This window comes from Lepisosteus oculatus, chromosome 4 (genome assembly GCF_040954835.1).
Source record: "Lepisosteus oculatus isolate fLepOcu1 chromosome 4, fLepOcu1.hap2, whole genome shotgun sequence".
Classification (NCBI taxonomy): Eukaryota; Metazoa; Chordata; class Actinopteri; order Semionotiformes; family Lepisosteidae; genus Lepisosteus; species Lepisosteus oculatus.
In genome coordinates, this window is record NC_090699.1 from 27,873,404 (window position 1) to 27,895,145 (window position 21,742).

Sequence of the window (21,742 nt, forward strand, 5' to 3'; positions counted from 1 at the left end):
TCTGATCAATGTGAATTGTGGTGGTTTTCCCATTATGTAACATTCCATTCTGTACCTTTACAGATCCTCTCTTTGCTTGTTTCTTATTCCCCTAGAGTTCATTCTGTTTCTAATTTCTTGTTTTTGTTTTGTGAAATCTGTGATCGGGATAATGCTAACACTAAGGAAAATCAGCCTTCAGTTTATCCTAGAGAGGCCACTGTGTTTTTCCTCTGTCTCTAATAAGCAATATTGCCTTTCAGACAGTCTTGAATTCCTAGATGATCCCTTCCCAACTGTGTCCGAAATGACAAAGAGACAGAAACAGTCGGATAAATCCAAGGAAAGCACTAGGAAAATATTCAGTGGCCCCAAGCGGGTGAGTAGAGCTTTCCCTGTGCTGATTGGCCTGTGAAAAGGAGATGTCTGTTGCATTTTTGCTTCCTGGGAAGGGAGGTCTACACCAGTGTATTTAAGTAAATTAAAATCCTGAAATTATTATTTATGTTCACTGAAATAAGATTTGGGTAGGATGATACCATAATTAAATATTAGATTTTCGCTAAAGGTAACTTAAATTTTTTAGTGTGTGAGTTTCTATAATTACCTAAAGGTGCTTCCCAGCATTTCAAGATGTTGGTGTGTAAATGTGGGAGGGATCCCACAATGGGTTATAGAAATATGCACCTGGGAAGTAGATGGTTCAAACTACTCAGAACACTCCAAAATGTTTTGTAAGTACCTAGAATTTATTGAAGTGTTTTACAATGGAAATGGTATTGTTTACATTTAAATGAAAATTATACAGAACATCTTTTTGAGGATAAATGTTAAGCTTTTTGCATGTTTTGGTTTAATTTAAGAACTATTGTTAATATATATTGAAGTTTGCATTTAGTTTTGCATATAAAAAGTAGGACTCCGTGCCACATGAGAATAGTAAAGAACATTGTCAGAAAAACTCTTGATTGATTTTTTTTTATAATTTATTATGTGCAGTGCCTAAATGAAGGAGCAGGCTATTTATATAGGAGACCATGCTCATTAATCTAAATTTAAAGGTTATGTACAAAGGTATCTTAAACTGTTATGTATCTGATCTTTAGCTTTTTTTGATTATCTCATCAAAACTTGATGAATTTACCCGTTAATTAGATTTAGATAGAAAATAGTTACACAGGAGCAGTTATCTGTTCTGCTTAGGTAGGTGCATATGTTAATAAGGGTTTCATCAATGTGAAATATTTAGGATATTTAAAAATATTTAGGCATGCAATGTCTCTAAATTTGTTTTCCAGTAATGGAAGTTGATTTTTTTTACCTTCATGTCATGTTTATGCAGGAAACTGCTTTAATGTAGAATTCTTGGAGAATATGCTCTGGTTTTGTATTTTAATCCCAGCAAATTTCAGGAGCAAGTGGGATACAATCATGCAGGATAACACCATATTTTCTGGTTTATTGTATGTCAGTGTCTTTTCACAGGTTCGTTGTGCTGCTTGCTGGTGGGCTATCGTCGGTTATCAAAAGCTAAATCATTTTTCAATTTTAAAGTTTGCCAGTAACACACATTCAACAGGTGTTGAATATTTAAGGCTAGAAGCAATGAAATACTTTAATATTAACATTTTCCACTTCAGATGTTCTTGAGTGCTGTTTCTTAATATTCTTAGTGTGGTGGAAAACATCAAACTATACTTGAGTCCAAAGTTTCTTATTGTCATACATAGCTGATGCATTGGCAGACAGTATAGCAGCTGGATTCATGGGAGTACTAATGGCAGATAGATTTATACAGGTCTGAAAAATCTGAATTGTTAGAATATCTTTACCCTGTTTTGGTAATAGTTTCTCTTTGTTAGATTACTGCTTTACTGATGCTGAGCAATGATACTCTTAATTCTCTTCAGTGAAATTTAATTAGAATAAATTAAAACTTATATCTCTTAGTAATGGACTTGCTAAGGTATGTGAAATAAATCAGTGCTACACTGTTTTCCCACTAGCTCCAAAAATGGATAAAGGTTCAGTAGATAATTATGAGCTGTATCTAGAACACCTTTGGGTATCCAGTTTTAACTGGCCCTTGAGGTCAGAAATAAATCAGTCAATATTCATAATATTCCACTTGGTTTGGTGCTGTTTTTTCTTAAATTTCATTATTTGTGCCATTAGATAGCTTCACCACGGTGATTCCAATCTGCATCACGCCACCTTGGGGAGGCGCCATTGTCGGTCAGGGGTGTCTCAGGCATAGCCAGTAAAAGAAAAAATTATTGCGAGCAAAACCCTTTGAAGGATTTGAAGGTACTTGATTGTGTCACATGACACTGGCCACAAGAATCGGCAGTCTGTAAGCAGCGTACCAGTTGACCTCACCTTTGTTGTTTCATGCTTCCATGAGTGGTCATTTTGTGAGTTTTTTGTTACACGATCGCATTTGAGAGGTTTTTAAATATGAGTAAAAAACGTTAAAAAAAAAGAACACAGAGCCTAGTTCTAAAAAGAAACGGAAACACAAATACAGAAAGTATGACGACAGTTTTTTGAATTTCGATTTCACGTGCACAATTGTGGACACCGAAGAATGTCCTCAGTGTGTTGTCTGCCTTAAAGTGTTGGCTGCTGAGAGCTTTCTACCGTATAACTTAAAACGTCATTTGGAAATTGTTCACAGTACTTTGATAAGTAAGCCTCATGACTATTTTTTGCGCAAGTTAAATGAAAGAATAGAAAGCATCTTTATCTAACCAAACTACAGTCCCCAGCAAAGTTCTTTTGTCATCATACAAACTTGCATACCGACTAGCACAGTGCAAAAAACCTCATACTATTGGAGTTCCAATAAATAAGCAACAGAGCTCTGTGAATTCTGCTTCCCTTTGCAATTTCCTGCCTTTGTGAGTTTTCAGCAATTGCAGTTATCAAATCCAATGTTGAGAAGGAAATGCATGTTCCCATTTCAAAAATACCACCCAGTATTTTTGGTGAATCATGTTAACATAATTTATTAAACAAGCCCACCTACCCATTAAGAGGCACAAACAAAAAGTTGTATTTCTCCCCCTTTTAAAAAAAACATTTTTCAATTTTTACTTTTTCTAAGTCAGTTTGTTTGCATTTTACAAAGATATTTTTACTATTTTGCTCAGGCTTTTTGGTTTTGAAGATGCTTAAAAATAATAAAAATTGGATTGTTTTTACTTTGACCCATCATTTCCTTTTCAAAGTCATAATCTTTTGTCAAATATCGCACTAGCACAGAACTTATTTTTGACACAAGGGAGGCATGTGGAATATTTTGGCAGCTCAAGGGAGGCAAGGAGAAAGTTTGGGAACCCCTGCTTTACCAGTTTGATTCAGCAGTCAGAGTGGGTCCATCGTACTGTGAGGGAACCTGCGCCAAAATGAGCGGGTTGAAGAAGCAGAAAGTTGATGGTGAATGCAGAGTGTTCTGCAGAATATGTTTTCACACAGGTTGGAACAAACGCTATATGTTACATTTGTCAGGAAAGTGTCGCAGTGTTCAAAGAGTACAATCTCAGTTGGCATTTTTCTACCAAACATACTATGCTAGCAATCGGTCATGCGAGGAGTGGGCTAATAGATCTTCCAGGCTAGCTGCTAGTTTACAGGCTCAGCAAAATGTATTTTTTTGCCCTTCTACTATCCAAGAGGCCAGCACAAAGGCAAGCTACCTGCCTGCATATAAAATTGCTAAACAAAGCAAGCCGCTCTCTGAAGGGGAGCTTTTGAAGGAGTGTATGATAGAATCTGCAGATATTCTTTGTCTAGAGAGCAAGAGAACATTTGAGAAAATAAGTTTGTCACGGAAAACCGTTACCTGTCGGGTCGAGGTAATCGGTGAAGACTTGGCTAGCGAGTTGAACGTCAAGTTTTATTCAATTTTTATTTTGTTGTATTTCAAATATTTATTTTTTTCTCTCAGGTTATCGTTTAACCTTGAACTAATGAGCCTATGTGGGATTTTAAACTTATATAGGCCATAGGCTGTATCCTGTAACAGCAGCCTGAAGTGGCTCGCTATACAGTTTCAAACTTTTATGTGGCCCTTGGGCCAATTAAAAGTTCGCCCACCCCTGATCTAGAACTTGACCATGAGCAGCCGAGTAAGCTTAAAAAATAAATTGAAAGTATTTAGCCTTGGCTTGTAGAATACTCTACATTAAAATGACCTTGGTACTTTAAAATTAAGAATTACTTCTATTTGTTCAGTAAGCCTCTAGGAGAAATAACCAAATTGCAAAAAAAAAAAGACTGTTTGTCATGTCAAACAAAAACATTTTTAGGGCACTGCTACTGTAACCACTGTGCTTGATAGACTGTGCAACATCAGAGAGTGACGTCCATCTAAAATTTGTGCTTTGAAACAACTTGGGGGGTCTGAGATTAAACATGACCCCAAACTTGGCAGCTTTTGAAGTGAACTGGATTCAAGCATTGGAGCAAAGTGTGATCTATTTGGAGTGAAGCCTGATGCCTCACACCTAGTGAGAGGCTGTGTTGGGTCATCTCTATCCAGCTGTGCTGGTGACTGCTTTGGCAAAACAATCATCAGAGGAGTGGAGTGGAGGGTAGGGAGTTAGTCTTTGGTTAGAATTGCTGTAGAGTAACAGCTGTGCAGTAAGGGTAATTGAAAGAAGATACTTGCAGTCTGTGTGCCAGGAAAGGGCTTTTTTTAATTTTCAAGTGACAGACCTAGCCAATGAGATATAGTAGATTGCTTTAAAGAAGTGAAAGGGTGGCCAAAGCTTTTTTTCTTCTGTTGGCTGTTGTCTCAAATCCGTCCTGCTGTCAAAACTGCTGAGTTGGCTTTTATGTTTATTATAAGTCAATTTGAAGAATAACACCTGGGGTGTGTATTGTAACAATAAAAAAACTTAATTCAAGTTATATGTACCTTACATCTATATATATATTTTTTTTTAGGCTCTTCCTAGATGTAATGTATAGTTGGTTACTTTGGCCTTTTAATCTGTATTTTCTTTGGGTAATATTTTATTAAATCTTATGTTTATTTTGTATTTTGATTTGTTTGTTTTAAATTTCTGTTTTTCAAAGTTGAGCTTCAGTTGCAGGATTATTTCATTTAGCAAGCATCCTAAGCCAGAAGGACTACAAGAGCAAACCAAACTAAGTTTTTAAACTTTATTAGGAATGTTGTAAAGCAGGGAATATTTTAAAATAAGTGTAAGGAATGACTGGGGATTTCCCACTCTTTGTTCTGTTGTACTCTTAAATTATCCTCAAAGAGCAGATACACACAGTTTTTACGTAATGCTCACCTTTAAGTCTGACATGACAAGTGACATCTGCAAGTGTACTTGGTCAGAAATTCTACAAATGGATGAAATTGTAATTTGCTGTTCCTGAGAACTGGTTTGTGTAATGAAAACATTCCAGGAGATTTGCAGCGCTGTCTGCTATAGAGTGCTTTATCCTGGTTTTCTTCAGCAGCTTAAAGCATAAAGTATTGTACTTATTCACTGAAAAAAAGTGCCATAAATGGCATATTTGGAATTTTTATTTGAGAAATGTTGAAACCGATAAATGCTACAACAACAGTTACAGTGTCTAGGTATTTATGGTTTAACACCTTTATCAACTAATAATTAGGAACAGTGAGTAATGGTATTTTCAAAAATGGGTGTTAACATTTTTCTGGTATACTACTCAGAGCAATGTCTTGTGAAAAAGTAACATTTTCAATGCTTTATTTTATGTGAAATAGTGTTTTTTAAATAGGTTTGGTTACCATCTAATACCGTTTTTCTCTGTCTATTTTAGTCTCCCACTAAAGCTGTATATAACGCCAGACACTGGAACCGGCCAGAGCCTGAGGAGTTGCCCCCACCACCCCTGCCCCGATCACAAACTGCTCCAGTGAGTAACCCCCTCCTGCCTTAACAACTGGCCAGCATGTCATGGACAGCCAGTGGGGCATAAACGCTGAACACACAACATGCTGCCTCTGACTAACGAACTGCACTGCAAGCTGGTCTCGCAAATGGTCTTTAGAAAGGCCCTATTAATTTCTAGAGCATTTCTGTTGAAAGGCTGCCAAGTTACCAGAATCCATCCGGTTTAAATGAGACAGCATACATCTGGTGGTACTAATGAAATACTCAAAATATTTGTTTTTGAAAACTAGATCCGTTTCTGAATTTTAAATATATTGAGATTTTTTCCCCCATCTGTATGGATCTGTGTGGGTTTTTACATTTTGTAAGAGCAGTTATTTGCCGTTAGTTTTGCATTTAGTGTATCTTTCAATATACTCAATACACTGCACATTTTTGTGCTTTACTCAAATATGAATTTTGTAACATTTAACATGTTCTGCTATTGCAGAGTAAAATCTTTATTGAAGATGCGTTTTGCTGTTTTGTGTTGTGCCACAAATAAATTAGCAATTTCTTGGCTTTTGCAGGCAAGTTTATCAACGAAGGAAACAAACTCCCATAAAGACGATGGGCTGTTCAAAGCTCCACCACCACCACCTAAAGTAATCAAATCTGTGACTCTGCCAACCCAGCCCTACCAGGATATTGTCACTGCACTGAAATGTAGGAAAGAAGACAAAGAGGTGAGAACATCAGAACCTATTGCTTTTAGCACTATTTGTAAAGAGTACATTCTCACCAGCTTGCTTGCCTTGAATGCTTTGTAATAGAACTTTCAGGAGTCCATTAGATTGTTACATGCATTATTGCCTTTTAGAGAACTAGAGACAAATGTTTGAGAATTAGCTTTCATTTCTGAGTGTTTTTATTAAAGCAGTTAACGTTTGACTGGGTAGTTAACAGCCAGTCTCTGGAACGTGATGTGTAAAAAGACTTTTGCTTTTCTCTTTGTAATAACTAGTTTGGTCTATAAACAAAGTAGACATTCTAAATGGGGTAGGCAGAGAGCCAGTGACAAAGCAAAAAGCCCTTGACAGCATTATGCAGTGAATATAGTTAAATTGGATTTCAGAACTTTGTGTAGAACTCAAACTTTTATTACTTCCATGCTAAAAAATTATATTAATTCTGACAGCTACGTAGGACTAGTCTCAGGAAAAAAATGGTATTCTAGGGGATCAGATTCTGGTTTTTCATTATGCTCTTGACCAGAAGAAATAGTCTTCATTCTAACAGCAGATGTGATGTTCTCCAGTGTTCTGATGTGTTCCTTTGAAACCCCTTGACATTTTAAATGTGGAAATGCAAAGGGGGGTAGACTGCCAACTAAAAAAGTATCTCAGTTCTTTTTTTTGTAGATGATGCATAATTATATGATCAGATCTTTCCTTTATGATTTTACACACTGGCTTGTAGTCTGTTCTATAGCCTTGCAGAGTTTTGTAAATTAAATCTTGAAAGTAGAATTTAGCACATTAACCTTGACAGTATGTTTTTGGATTCTGCATTTGGTGGGTAATTTTTGATGCAATATTTTGCAAGTGCATAGGAAAGCCATCTTAGTCTCATCAAGAGCAAAAAAATCTTTACAGGATATTCTGATGCAGTTAAAGGATTCAGATTTTTTGGAAATCGTCCAATTACTACCATTATTCCAGTTAGTGAATTCAGAATTCAAGGGTCTAATTAAAGTGAAAATGGCTGAGAAATTGACAGTTTATGAATTGTATGAGATGATTAGCAACACAATCTTTCGTACAGTTTTCTCATCCAATTGTCATTGAGACAATCTCAGCTGCCTTTTGTAAAGGTGTTTAATAAATTTGCAGCAATAAAGTAACTGTTAATCATGTGAACAAGTGTTATAGTCCATTGGTTGCTCATGTTTTCTACTAAAGCTTCTTTCAATCTTGTCTGTTAGTGTTTTAACTTTTTTTTTTGCTCATCACCTTGGGTTTTCATTTCCAAATCCAAGTGTCCTGTTTCATGCTTCTGATATTTTTGTGGTTTTGTTAAACTTATGTGAGAAACCTCTTTTCCTCTGTGCCATTTGCAATACAGTGTTGACACATGATGAGGAGAGAACACCTTAATGACAGGTGGTGATGTTCTTTTAACATATTTCACCACATTTACAAATCTCTTTAACACTTTTCGTAATATGACATTTTGCTACAAATATGGTATAAATTTAATCGCCAACTAACAAACAACTGTAGGACCTCACTATAGATTCTACTGTTTTATTTATGACAATTAACAGTGAGACCTCGGCAAAACATTGGACATACTTCTAAGTACAGGAACAAGTAATAGGTTAATTCCATGCTGAAAAGAGAAGAAAGAAGACAATGTTTCGGCTGTGGAGCCTTATTCGGGTGTGAGAAGGCTCCACAGCTGAAACATTGTCTTCTTTCTTCTCTTTTCAGCATGGAATAAACCTATTACTTGTTCCTTTGCAGCCTATGCATTCTGACACAGCTACCCACCTGAAATACTTCTAAGTAGAACAGCAAGAGACAATTTGTATGGGTTTTTTTAGAACGCAAAAACAAAATTGGAAAATTCTGCAAGAGAGCTCTTGCTGAGCTGTTTTTGGAAGAAATGGGAGAAATTACTTCAAATTAAATGACAACCTTGAAGTGATATTTTCAGGTTTTATGTGTTGGATCAACATAATTTTTTACTCAGTGAAAATGGCATCTAATAACCTGACATTTTGTGCAATTTTCACAATTTAAAACTCATTCTAATTATTGCAGGTCATTTTTGTATCATGCTTTTTCAGTCTTATGGATTCAAACATTCTTTCTTCTGTTTCCATGTATCTCATACAATTCATATGGTTATCTGAGTTGTCCATAAAGATATTTAGAACTAGCAGGATTCTAGTAGGATTGGCATTTTCTTCTCACACATTCACACCTTTAACAGGCATCGCAAAGGTGTTTTAATGGAGTGTGGCAGTGACATGAAAGCTGAATTGATTTGTACTTGACAGATCACAAATCTGTCAGAAATCTGATATACAAAATGTATATTTTGAGAAGGTCATATTTGTATATTGACGCATTATTCAGATCTTTGGTCCAGAGTTGCACATGCAACACAATGTCTGAAAACGGGCAAGCATATGGAGATGCTAGTCGTTTAGGTTGTTGTAAAATCTGTTGTAAGTCATGCCTCTGTGTCTTCTGGTGGACAACCCTAAAGCTGCCTTTTTCTTGTTTTGGCAGTTATATACTGTTGTTCAGCATGTAAAGCACTTCAATGATGTGGTGGAGTTTGGAGAAAACCAGGAGTTCACTGACGACTTTGAGTATTTAGAGACGGGTCTGAAGAGCAGTCAGCCCCTCAACACACGCTGCCTTAGGTAAGGCACTAAGCAGGTTTGTAGGAGAGTAACATGGCATTATGCACGCTTTCATTCTATAAAAGGATTGTACTGCTAATTGTTGCACAGTACTGATCAATTACATCACTCTTTTGATGATTATATAACGACTGAGCAAACACATCATGGGTAAATTCATGATAAACATTTGTCATCAACAGTAATCTTTTAGTTACTGTTCATTGTACCAATTTATTGAACTCTACCATAACTTTAGGCTCTCACAGTTCAATCTTAAACAGCTACTAGTATGAAAACCATACGTTAATTCACTATTTAATGAGATTTTTTAAAGTGTGCTGTTCCATAATCAAATATGAGATGTTCAGATATATGTTCAGAAGTATTAAAACTTTTACTCATTATACTATCAAAATATCATTAATTAAGCTCATTAGACCTTGTTTGGAAAACTGATGGACAAGTGTAGGCATTTGTTTCCGTACTACTGGTTTTTCTTCGTATTCTAAGTATTATTTCTTATTTTCAGTATTATCAGCTTGGCTTCGAGGTGTGCCATGCCTAGCTTCCGAATGCATCTGAGGGCCCGTGGAAAGGTAGCACAGGTCTTCAAAACACTGAATGATGCCCCACAGCATCCGGTGCGTATAATGGTTACTGTTAACATCCCTGGACACTTCATTAAAGGAGAACTGCGGTCCCAGTTTCTCAGACCAGTTATTAAATCTCCGATACAAAATAAAATCATTGACCATTATAGAAGAATTATACAAATTTAAAATTAAGCACAAAATTATGAATTTTGTGAAAGTACTGTAAGTCACCATGTTGTCAAAAACTTGCATTCTAGTTCCCACAAATTGCCAAGTGATGTGGCCCTTCCTGTTCACTATTCACTGTAATGGCTCATTTAATGTAATGTACAGGCAAATATATACAGCTTGTGCACCAGACATTCAACCACAGAAATGTTCCAATATGATCTGCGTGCAGAACTGTCGAGAGCAGTATTTTTATTGGATTAAAAGAGGTGTATTCACAAGCCTGCTTATTTCAGTAAAATTAGGCTTCAACACGTCACCAGATGTTTTGTTGCCTCATTCTGAATAGCAGTACATGGTGCTGCATGTACCTAGACATTTAGTCTATTTTATTATATGAATTAAAAGTTTTACTAGTTACTGTGTATATTTTACTTTCATTGTGGTTGAAATGCACTCATCAGTGCTGGTTCTTTCTAACCCCAAAATGTAAAAATAGTGTCGCAGTTCCCCTTTAAGAAAAGCAACAGTTAACACTTTGCCTCTGTGGCGATTTTCTTTGTTGCCCTTAAGATTTCCTCTCTTAATTCACTGTCGGGGGATTTCATTAATTCAGTACACCATATTCAGGCTAAACCTTTAGAGGCTTCACAAAATTCAGTTGTTCTTTTTGATGATTGTTCTCACAAAAAGAAGTTCACAAAAAAAGTTCTCAACCAGTTATGTCATATAGCATTTGGGTTGTGAAACTTTGAGTTGGATCTTTATATGTTCTTTTTTAATTCCTAAATGCTTTACTTTCAGAATCTGGCCCTGTGTACAGCTTCTCTAATGTACATCCTGAGTAGAGACCGGCTCAATATGGATTTGGACAGAGCCAGCTTGGACCTCATGATCCGCTTGCTGGAGTTAGAGCAGGATGACTCTGCAACTGTTCAGCTTAATGCTAAGGAAATGAGCAAAGTGAAAGAAAAGATACGGAAGTTGTGTGAGACTGTGCACAACAAGCACCTTGACCTGGAGAACATTACGGTGAGCAGGTGGTTTATGAGCATTTCATGAGTTTTGCCTGTAAAAAATTGGGCATTAATGGATGTTGATCATTGGCATACTTGCTACTGAGATACATAGTCACTTTTTTGTCTTAAGTACATTTCTACATCTTGGTGTTTTTAGAAGGTTGGAATTGGATGTTAATCTAATAAGTAATTAAATATGTAAATAAGTCAGTTTTTGGAGATTGTAGTTAAATGAAATGACATTTGCTGCAAATTGTAAATGATCACTGATGCGAACGTGAAATCTATGCCGACAGTCTTTGCATACTTTGAGAGTATGCAAAGACTCTTAAAGTGCTGCTTTGATTTTACACTTAAGACACTAATACAAGCATCTGCTTTTGTTGTTCTTTAGAAAAATTTGGTTATCGTTGAACGTATGTAATATGTTTTGAATATGTATACATTGTGTATGTATTCTCACGATTGAACAGGGATGATAAAGTGGCATCAGGCTGAAGAACATAGTGTCCATTACACCCTTCTGACTCTCCTATTGATTGTATAAGAAGTATTAGTTACTTTGATAGGATATAATCAATGCACTGTCAACAGGCAGTTCCTGAAGTGTTTTGGGTTAAATATGAGAAAGTCTATTCAAACAATATGAAATCATCTTGCTTAATGATTTTTTTTAAAAGAATGTTGCCACGTGATCAGTGAGTATTCCATAAGACTGAAAAAGTATGTAGGGCTTCACCTACATTGTCAAAGTGAGATTTCCATGTACCTTTTTTGTTTCTAGAATGTTTTTGTGTTCTATGCTTTTAACTTTGCCCCCTCTAGTGGCCACCTCTGTACATGTTTTCTATATTGTTACATATTTTTTACCTTTGAGTTCATTGGAATAACTTTTAGGTTTTTAGTCTGAAAAACAGAAATGAAAATTGTGGTGTAGTTTGCTTCAAGCTCCCGAGTGGTACTGCATTCACAATTGGTACAGCTAAATTTTTGGTAAACTTCTGGATTGAATTTCAGATGATGCTGAATTACAATGAATACAAGCCTCCTATCTGGGCTTAATAAAGTCATTACAAGTGTCTGCGTAAAACTTTAAAGCAGTTTGTCTTAGAATTACTCTGTTTTTTTTAAAGTTAAGTTGGTTCATAATCCTCATTTTTGCTGAACTGCTTTTTTTATCTCATATTGAACTTGCCTTTGCATTTAAATTAGATATACCTTCCAAAGTAATGCAGTGCAGTAGAAGAAAGTAGAGAGTTTATAAATCTGTCCAGAATAATTTTTCTTTTGCTTCATAGAACATTTTTTTCTTTCTGAGTTCTCCTGTATCTAATAGTGGTAACAGTACTGTTATAATAGACACATTTATGCTTTTTTGAGATGATAAATGATCCCAAACTAATTAGATGGTTATGTCCTTCTGTAGTCTTTACGTGTTTTTATGTAAAGGCTTTTCTTTAACAACGGGTAGTTTCAGTTACTAAATCGTTGTTTTGTAATTTAAGATATTAAACACCACCCTTTATTGGGAAATGTAATGGGAGAAAGACTCAGATGTTTATTAAATATTAAAGTAGCCTTTTGATGTTTTGTATTAAGAAATGATAGACATGGTCAGTACAGAAACCTCTAAGCAACACTAGGTTGCTAATGTGCAGTGTTAGTAAACTAGAATATGACTCTTCCCTCTTGACCAGAATTTCCAGACCATTGTGGGGGAGTGGTAGACTGTATATCTTAAGAACAACTAATAGGTTTATTCCATGCTGAAAAAAAGAAGAAAGAAAACACAACGCTTCAGCCATGGAGCCTTCTTCAGGTGTGAGGAACCTGTGTTTTCTTTCTTCTTTTTTTCAGCATGGAATAAACCTATTACTTGTTCCTTTGCAACCTACACATGCTGACGCAGCTGCCCACCTGAACGACTGCATATCTTGTTTAGCATGTTAAAGACCTTGATCTGTCCTTTTGATGAGATGTTAAATCAAGATCTTTACTACTTGGTTATTAACTCTTCAATAGCACTGTTCAAAAGAATCATTCCTGGTTTTCTGGCAAAATTTAATCTGGCCTACCTGAAATACTCCCCTTAATTCAACTGAAGTAATTTCTGACTTCTCTACACCTGATTTGCTGTGTTGTGGTTGCTTGGTGCACAAAGGCTACTGTTCACCCAAGTGACTGCTACTCTGCATATTGGATGATGTGGAGTCCCCTACTATATGATGGAACACTTTAGGATGAAAAGTGCTATATATTGATACAGTTGATTTAAAAAATACACCTTTGCCATGCATGGTTTTATTAGCATGTCATATTCCGTGGTGTTGCTGAGAGTCCATTAACATTGTGTTATTTCCTTTCAGACAGGACACTTAGCCATGGAAACCTTGTTATCGCTGACCTCTAAGAGGGCTGGTGATTGGTTCAAGGAGGAGCTTCGGCTACTGGGTGGCCTGGACCACATTGTTGATAAAGGTAGCTTGTATTTCCTACTTAGCTTAGTGAATGGTCTGGGCCAGAATAAGATGAAAACTAAAAAGTTTAGCTGAAAGGTCTTTGCACTTGGGTTTGTGTTATTTTTAAGAACCTAAAGATTTGGATATTTTAAGCCAACAATATAATAAGGTAGTGACCTTTAAGATATTTAACAGCATCAGAAAGGCCACAGATAAAAGGAAGCCATTTCCCATTTTATGTTTAGTTTTATTTTTTGCTGGCTGCATGTAACGTTCTGCAGTAGTCTAAATTAAATGTCATCTGCTTGGTGTTTTCCAGATTACATTTTATTTTGAATCATTTTGAACCATATAGGTATTTCCCTGAATACCCTCTGCTGGAAATTTGGGAATTAATCTATTAAGAGGGACTTTTATTTAAAAGCCTTCTGAAAATCGAAATACACCATAACATAAGCCCTGTGTCCATTATTGTTGTTGCTTGTTCAAAAAAACTAAATGAAACGTGATGTACCTTTTTTCAATACATCTTGATTGTCTTTTGGGTTCTAGTTCGATATGGGGATATCCTCTAGTTTTAATTGTTTCTCTAATCCCGTAATGGAAGTAACATTTACAGTTCTGTTTACGAGGTTCAGTTCTGTCAGCCTTTTTATGGATGATATTATGTTAAATAATGGTATTACACCTGTGTGGAGCTGATGAGATGAAACCATAAACACAACTCTTACAGCAGACAAAAAATCTGCTTGCCTGATGTTTTTTAGGTTTTATTGAAATAGAAAGTTGTAGTACTGGTTTGGGTTCAGTGTGAAAAATTGGGAATTTATTTGAAAGCTTCTTAATGGCTAGAATGACAGATTTACAGTTGAAACCAGTGCACCCAATCAAGCAATGCCAGGCTAACACAAATATGCCCTTGCTTGGTATTGCATTACATCTTTTAATTTGCTTATAAGCTTTTATATGTGTGATTCACTGTTACTTTGTGAAAGATAAAAAAAATGACTAATGTGCAGTGAATCTCTCAATCTTCTCCATAGTAAAAGAATGTGTGGAAAACCTTAGCAAGGAAGATGATAAGGAAAATCTTGTGGCTTCCTTATGGGGAGCAGAGAGGTGTTTACGAGTGCTTGAAAGTGTAAGTGATTTTTTAAAAATTCATTATTTTAGTTTGCAGAGAACTTAACAGAACAAGTAATGTTATGCTGGTTGACATAAAAGGTCAATCCAAAATATAACTAAAGGAAGTATTTTTTACAGCTATCACATTTTATTATGTAAATCTAAATTTTTTAATATTGGAATAAAAGTTCAGCTTCCATCAGATGAAAATATGTGAAGCTGAAAATTGAACAGTTTCATTCTCCTTTTAAAAAGAGACAAATGATGTATTAATTCAGAATCATTGCCACATGTGGCCTATAAAACTAATATAAATTAGAACATTTTAAGGCTAACCTGAATAAGAGTTTTAAAGTAATCAATTAGTATTTCACTGTGGAAATATTTGTGGTTTTTAATCTTGGAAGCTTTCTGTTTTAAAGAGTTTTTCATTTATACTTAATGACAAAATGAATGAACACTTGAGTAATCAGTGCTCATGTAATCACTACTCTCTGATGCAGGTAACTGTTCACAACCCTGAGAATCAGAGCTACCTGATAGCCTACAAAGATTCACAGCTCATAGTCTCCTGTGCAAGGTGAGTTCCTCAAACATGCAAACATTTGCCATTGCGTCCACAATAAAAATGTAATGCTGTTTTCAAAATATTCCAAAAGAGCACAATTAAAAAAAACTAATTTACATTATTACTGTCTACCAAGCCCAGATCATATTTACAGGGACTTGTAGGGAGCAGGCAGAACATTTTAAAACAAGTTCTTCTCATTACCTATATTAGAAATGTTATTAGTAATAAGTCTGTGTAGCATGGGATCAAAACATCAACATCAGTGGCAGCACGATGTAAATGACTACTGTCTTTGGAAACTTCTAGTTATTTAAATGGTGTTAACAGCCTTCGCCACTTTAGAGTATTCCAATACTTGGCTCATGTATGTTCAGATGACATGATAGGTACTCTTCTCTCTAGAGTGTATTTAACAGAGTTCTTTAACTGAGATATAACATTTGAATTTGTGTACAGATAATTGATTTTTGTTGAAAATTTTGTTCTTTGTTGTGGCTGATAGTTCACTTTAGATAGATACTTTATTGATCCCGTGAGGGAAATTGCAGTGCAACAGCAGCTTAACACAGCAACAGTGTGACAAATGACACAATAATAATAATAGAATACAAATCAGTACAGTGAGAAGTGCACCACGAAGAGTTACTCACAGTCCAGGACACACAAAGAACAAACTAGAACAGAACAGTTTTTTCTTTCCACTGTATCTTTTGCTCAAGGTTTTCTTGGTTTTGTAAATGTTAAAGACATTGGCCAAGTAGCATACCGCCTGAAAACTGGATGAAAATGTGTACATGCATGTTTAAATTCACAAAGCTATAGTAACCACAGAGCTGATTAGAAAATGAAGTGCTAGAGCATTGTCTCCTTTTAACACCCAAACTCCAATGCCTTCAAATCCTCTCCTTCTGTTGTCACACACCTTGTAATCCTGAATTGCCTTTATTGAAAACTCTGTAATCCTCTCCTACTTTCATCAGGGAATTGCTGCTTTCCTGCATCTGTAGTCCTTATTTTTTTACTTTCTTTTGGATTTGTACTGCATTATGGTACTTTGTGAGTGTAAATGAATGCATGACAGCATATAATTAATACTTCTTTAGTATCCCGTTTCTAAATATATTAAATCATTTTTAAAGAATGTCTTATTCTTTACCTTTTAATATTTTGTTGGTGTTGCAACCCATCTACACATTCAGTGGAAAAAAGAGCGAGGTTGTGGATTTGCTTTAGTCACAAAACAGTGAATATGCCTCTTGTCACCATGATGTTTAAGTACCTTCAGAATCAACCAGCTGTGGAAAAGTCTAGTACAACGGCCTGTTTGTTGCAGGACTTCCGCTTTTAATAGAATTAGTAAGTACCAGGCAGGGCATGACCAGTGCTTAGTGTAGGGGTATAACCCTGGTGAACTGTGGTTGCACTGTCCGCATTCAGACAGAGGGGGCAAGGGTGAGTCAACAAAGCCTGCTGTCAGGCAGACCTCCCTGCCTTCATTAAGCTTCTCAGTAATTCAATTTAATAGGATTGGAGGAAGGCTTTATACAGACATCAGACCACTTAATGACTTTTTTTTATAAAAAACATGCCACCTACTGTTTTAGTTCTTGTGTATATGCAAACAACTTCTTGATGCTGTTTTTTGCAGTAGTGTTTCTAAGTACATTTTTTGTTGGGACAGTTTAAATGTGTTTTGTCATATAGTATGTTATACTGGATAATACATTTCCAAATGTACTTTTCAAGAATGTTGGTAAGCTAATGCAACTTTTATCAGATTTGCTGTACAAATTATAGAAATTGTTTTTCATTGTGCGGTAGGTGAAGCAAAATCAATTATGAAGTATAGTAATTATAATTCTGAAACTGGGTTATCCTGTTTAATATTTTAAGCATTATTTGTGATTTATGTAATCATTATCAGATTTTTAACTAAATATTTTAACTTATCTTTACCAGTGGTGTTATTTTTGTGACAAGCCAGATGTAAGAATCATTTTTTTCATATAGAATTGATCTTAAGCTAAGAGCTTTTTTATCTGACACTCCTAAATGGTTTGTAATTATCTTGCTTTATATCTTTTGAAGCCTATTGTTTCTTGTTTACAACCATGATTTGTCTTCATTGTGAAAGACATTTTTTCTGGTCTTAATCTGCCTTGACGTGGATAAAAATGACCAGTCCTTGCAACAGATCTACCAGAACCGGGCACTGTGGTGATTGCATTGTGCTGTTTTTTTAAGTTAGACAATAGATTTAGTACAGAATGGAGAAATTGGTTAGATTATTATACTTTGGTTGTTTTACCCTTTTAAGTTGGTGTCCTTTTCTTGTTGATTTCTAAAGGGCTGTGTCATGTATTTACAGCAGAGATTGAACTGCCTTCTCTTGAACTGTTGGTGTTTTGTCACAGGGGATTGCGGCACTGTGAGGAAATGATTCAGAGATATAGCCGTGCAGTCAACAGTGTCTTCTCTTCAGATGGCCAGTGCCTGCCGCACTGCAACTCTTCCAGCAATGTGGGTAAGGCTGTGGAGGACTGCATGAGGGCCATCATTGGAGTCCTGCTCAACCTTACGCATGACAATGGTAGGTTATTCATCATGGAACAGGGTTGGCTTTTTCTCCTTATTTACAGAATGGGTTAATTTGTCTTGCTTTGCTCACTTTCATCATTCCGTCTGTTGTGGAGGTGAAGCTTTACTGCATTTGCAGTTTATGCGGCACATTTTGACAAACTTAATCTTCTGACTGTTGATCTACAGTATTTTGTGCACTGTATGTAAATTAAGAATGTTTAGGCATGCAAGGAAAGGCTTAATATTCTGTACTACATCCCAAATCCATAAAGCTTGTAAGGATTAGTTTTTAAAAACCCAGTGCTTGCATTTCCTCTATAATTACTGTAAAGAATATCCAAATTAAATATAAACTTTTACCAAAGTCCTAAATTAATAAAAGCAGCGATGTGATATTATGCCTTTTATCCATTTTCAGAGTGGGGAAGCACAAAGACTGGAGAGCAAGATGATCTTATTGTAACAGCATTGAACTGTGTTCTTCGTGTCCCACAGTACCTACCTCAGGAGCAAAGATTTGACATTAGAGTACTGGTGAGCACATTACTTCTTTTCTGATTATTTTACTATAACTAATAAGTACTGCACAGTTGACTGTGCTTTTACACTCTCCAAACTGCTGAATGTTTTCACTATAAGTACAGAGAGATACCTAAAAACCTAACCTTTTCTTCTAGCATTATGGGACTTAAAGAAGTGCAAGGCAATGAGTATGTTATGCATTTTTACTGTTCTTTATGATTTAGTTTCATGGGTAGCAGTTTTTTTCTGCTTTGACATTAATCGTACATTAAAATGTATGTAGTTTACTGTATCTGCTTTAGTTTGTAATGTTTTTTCTTCCAGTTGTTTTGGTTTATTATTTCTAATGTTTTGCTTTTGGTGCTGCTGCATAGGGCCTGGGGCTTCTGATTAACCTGGTGGAATACAGCGCCAGGAACCGCCACTGTCTTGTGGAAATGGAAACCAACTCTGCCCCCTTTGACTCTGTCTGTCTAGCCGAAGGGGAGGACCTCAAGACTGATGGCTCAATGAGTGCCATTGCAGCACTGGTGCAGGTTTGTGCATTTTTTTTAGAGTTATAAATCTGTCAGCAAAGGTATTTTCTGTTTGAATTTTTGTCTGTGAGATTTGTGTATGAAGTAAGAATGTGGCTGGAAAATTCAGAATAAAATATTTCAAAATTGTAAACATTCAAATACCCGTTAAAGCCCAAAAAGAAATAGTTACAATTTACTCACTCCTCATAAAATTAATCATTCATCACTTTACACATGGATAGTACAATTGAAAAATGCAAATTAAGGTCCTATCTTTCACCGTTAGGACCTGTTCTGTTCCTACTGATAGACCTAATACCAAATGCATTTAACAATGAAGACTACAGGAGAATGTTTTTAATATCTCCACATATTCCTTAAGATCTTTTAATGTGGCACATAGTGTCTTATAATAACTTATTAATAGGGATACAATATATTTAGCATTTACTAAGTGCTAGTGTGAATGTCCATAAAAGTTAAGATTGAAATGCTGTTCAGTTTTCCTAAATTTTTACTTTAATTTTAAGACCTTTTAGAAGAAAAATATTCAAATGCTGAAAATCTTAATAAGAACACTCAAACACCAAACTCTTTCAATTTTCTGTTTATAATATGAAGTATACACTTAATAGATCTTTTCTGTGCTGAATTTTGTTGGAGTCTGTGTTCCTGTCAGCCATGTGAAAAGATGTCTCACTGGATTGTCTGTCTGCAGTTGTTCTTGCAGAGGGAGCAGGCAGCTGTTCTGGCAGAGGCAGAGACTGATGAGTTCATCAAAGAAGCTCCCAAGCAGCAGCTGGACCAGAGTGGGGAGTGGCAGGAGACAGGTGGCGAGATCCAGTGGGTGGCATCAGAGAACAACAGTAATGATAACGATAAAGAGAAAGAAAAGAAAGAGGAGGAAGATGAGGAACTCGACCTGAATAAAGGTGACCTTCACCTCCATTTTTCCCCATAACTCAGATTTACAATCCAGTTATGCTTCACTGTTCCTGAAACTTTTTATCATATATCCCCTTTAAAACAGTCAAACCTCAGTTTATGGTCTATGGTCAGTCTATGGTTGTAATTGACATTGCTTTAGGATCTATAGATGTTCAACTTAAAATTGAAAATAGGAAATAGCTGTAAGCTTTGATCTTGATCCTTCAATTTATGAATGTTACAATAAAACAAGTACAGTTTTAGAATCCAAACGGTTAACTGGCATTTCGGAGGTGGAAAGATTATTTTGTCGTTTTGAATATGTCTGTATATGCAAAGAAAATTAGTCTCTTTCCCTTATTGTTGAGCTGTTCCCCCCCTGTGTTTCTGCAGCTCTTCAACATGCTGGCAAGCACATGGAGGACAGCATTGTTGCTTCATACACTGCACTGTTACTGGGCTGTCTCTGCCAGGGGAGTCCGGTATGTCATACTTCCTGAGATACTGAACATTACTTTCACAAAACTGGCAGCAAGGCAGTGTATCAGATCTATGCTTTCAACATTCAACAGGGAAAAGTTTCATTGATTTACATCTGAAAATGTTTGCTTAATTACAAATGCTGCATTTTTTATAATAAGATCACAGTACTATTTTTAAGATTTAAATGTATTGTATTGGTTACTCTCAGAATCCATTAACGTTTCTTTGGTTTAAATTAATAATTGTTTCAAAATAAATGATTTCTAAATGATTTTCTGCATTTGTAGAAACGTGTATGAATCATAGTGAAATGGATTATTTCTGCCTGTTTAACTATACATCTTAATCAGCAAAGGGTATTATCCCATTAAGAGAGAATTAGCGTGACAGTTTGGTTTACCCTCGTAAGCTATTTCTGAATTTGAAATAACTTTAGGTATCCCAGAAAGCCAAAAGGTTTTTAGGAAAACAAATTTGCCTTCAGGTCTCAAGGGTTAAGAAATTAATAGTTCATTTAATAGTTTTTTTATAGAGGATATTAGCAAATCAAGACTTCCTAGAGCTTTGTTTAATTAAAATTAATGTGCTTTTCAGTGTTCCTTTAGTTTATGATTTATATCTTTAGCTATGTGTCATTAACACCTCAGGCTATGAAAGGGATTTATACTAGTTTATGAAGGAAAAGATAATGTCCTAAATGTGAATGCTGCTGAGTGCTTCTCTTGGTATAATCTGAAGAAAGCATTCCTTTCACATGGAAAAAAAGGTCCTCGTACAATCTAGGTTTATAGTAGATAGTTTGTAGATGTGGAGGATCATTGTCATTGATTATCAACAAAGTTGAAAAATTGATGCTTGAATTTTGACTTGATGGTCAGTTATGCTTTTCATTGCAAATTTCTTGGATTTTTTTAAACTATTTTGAAAAAAATGTTTTAATATTCAAATTATAGCCATTTAAGAGTTTTTCCCTGATTGTTTCAAAAGGGGGGACAATCACATGTTTAAAAAAGGTGTACAAGGCCTCATTAGCATTGTCTCTTTTACAGATGAATGTGACTACTGTGAGAGAAAATTTACCTAAAGGAGATTTTTCAATTATGACAGAAATGCTTAAGAAGTTCTTAAATTTCATGAATCTTACAGTAAGTGGCCCTCATTTTTTAATGTGATTTTTTTCTTAAATTTACTAGATTTTATTACCAGAATTAGTTACAGCTTTTACTAGGAATTTCTTCAATATCCAGACCTATTATTTTGTCCTGTTATCATACACAAATATAAGATCAGTGTAAGTTCAGCTTTTCCATACAAACCAAAATTGCAAGCTGCTTTTTTAATTATCTTAAGATGAATAATAGTTTTTAATGAAATGTTAAATTTAACATTTATACATTAGGGTGGGTAGCTGCGTCAGCATGCGTAGGCTGCAAAGGAACAAGTAATAGGTTTATTCCATGCTGAAAAAAAAGAAGAAAAACCTTTTACATTATATTCTTTGTCATGCTATTCCCAATTG

General features: G+C 35.5%; 1 protein-coding gene across 2 annotated transcripts in view; it reads left to right on the top strand.

Annotated features, from left to right (window-relative positions):
- Nucleotides 1–21,742, top strand: part of waplb (WAPL cohesin release factor b) — a 44,310-nt gene that overhangs the window by 19,597 nt on the left and 2,971 nt on the right. For both annotated transcript variants that reach the window (XM_006630532.3, XM_069189012.1), the window contains exons 5-19: nt 243–358; nt 5,788–5,883; nt 6,431–6,586; nt 9,140–9,276; nt 9,788–9,899; nt 10,824–11,051; nt 13,405–13,516; nt 14,541–14,638; nt 15,126–15,202; nt 17,608–17,783; nt 18,192–18,307; nt 18,670–18,831; nt 19,532–19,745; nt 20,134–20,222; nt 21,273–21,368. In XM_006630532.3, the coding sequence (XP_006630595.2) occupies nt 243–358; nt 5,788–5,883; nt 6,431–6,586; nt 9,140–9,276; nt 9,788–9,899; nt 10,824–11,051; nt 13,405–13,516; nt 14,541–14,638; nt 15,126–15,202; nt 17,608–17,783; nt 18,192–18,307; nt 18,670–18,831; nt 19,532–19,745; nt 20,134–20,222; nt 21,273–21,368 (1,985 nt within the window). The remainder of the gene's footprint in view (nt 1–242; nt 359–5,787; nt 5,884–6,430; nt 6,587–9,139; nt 9,277–9,787; nt 9,900–10,823; nt 11,052–13,404; nt 13,517–14,540; nt 14,639–15,125; nt 15,203–17,607; nt 17,784–18,191; nt 18,308–18,669; nt 18,832–19,531; nt 19,746–20,133; nt 20,223–21,272; nt 21,369–21,742) is intronic.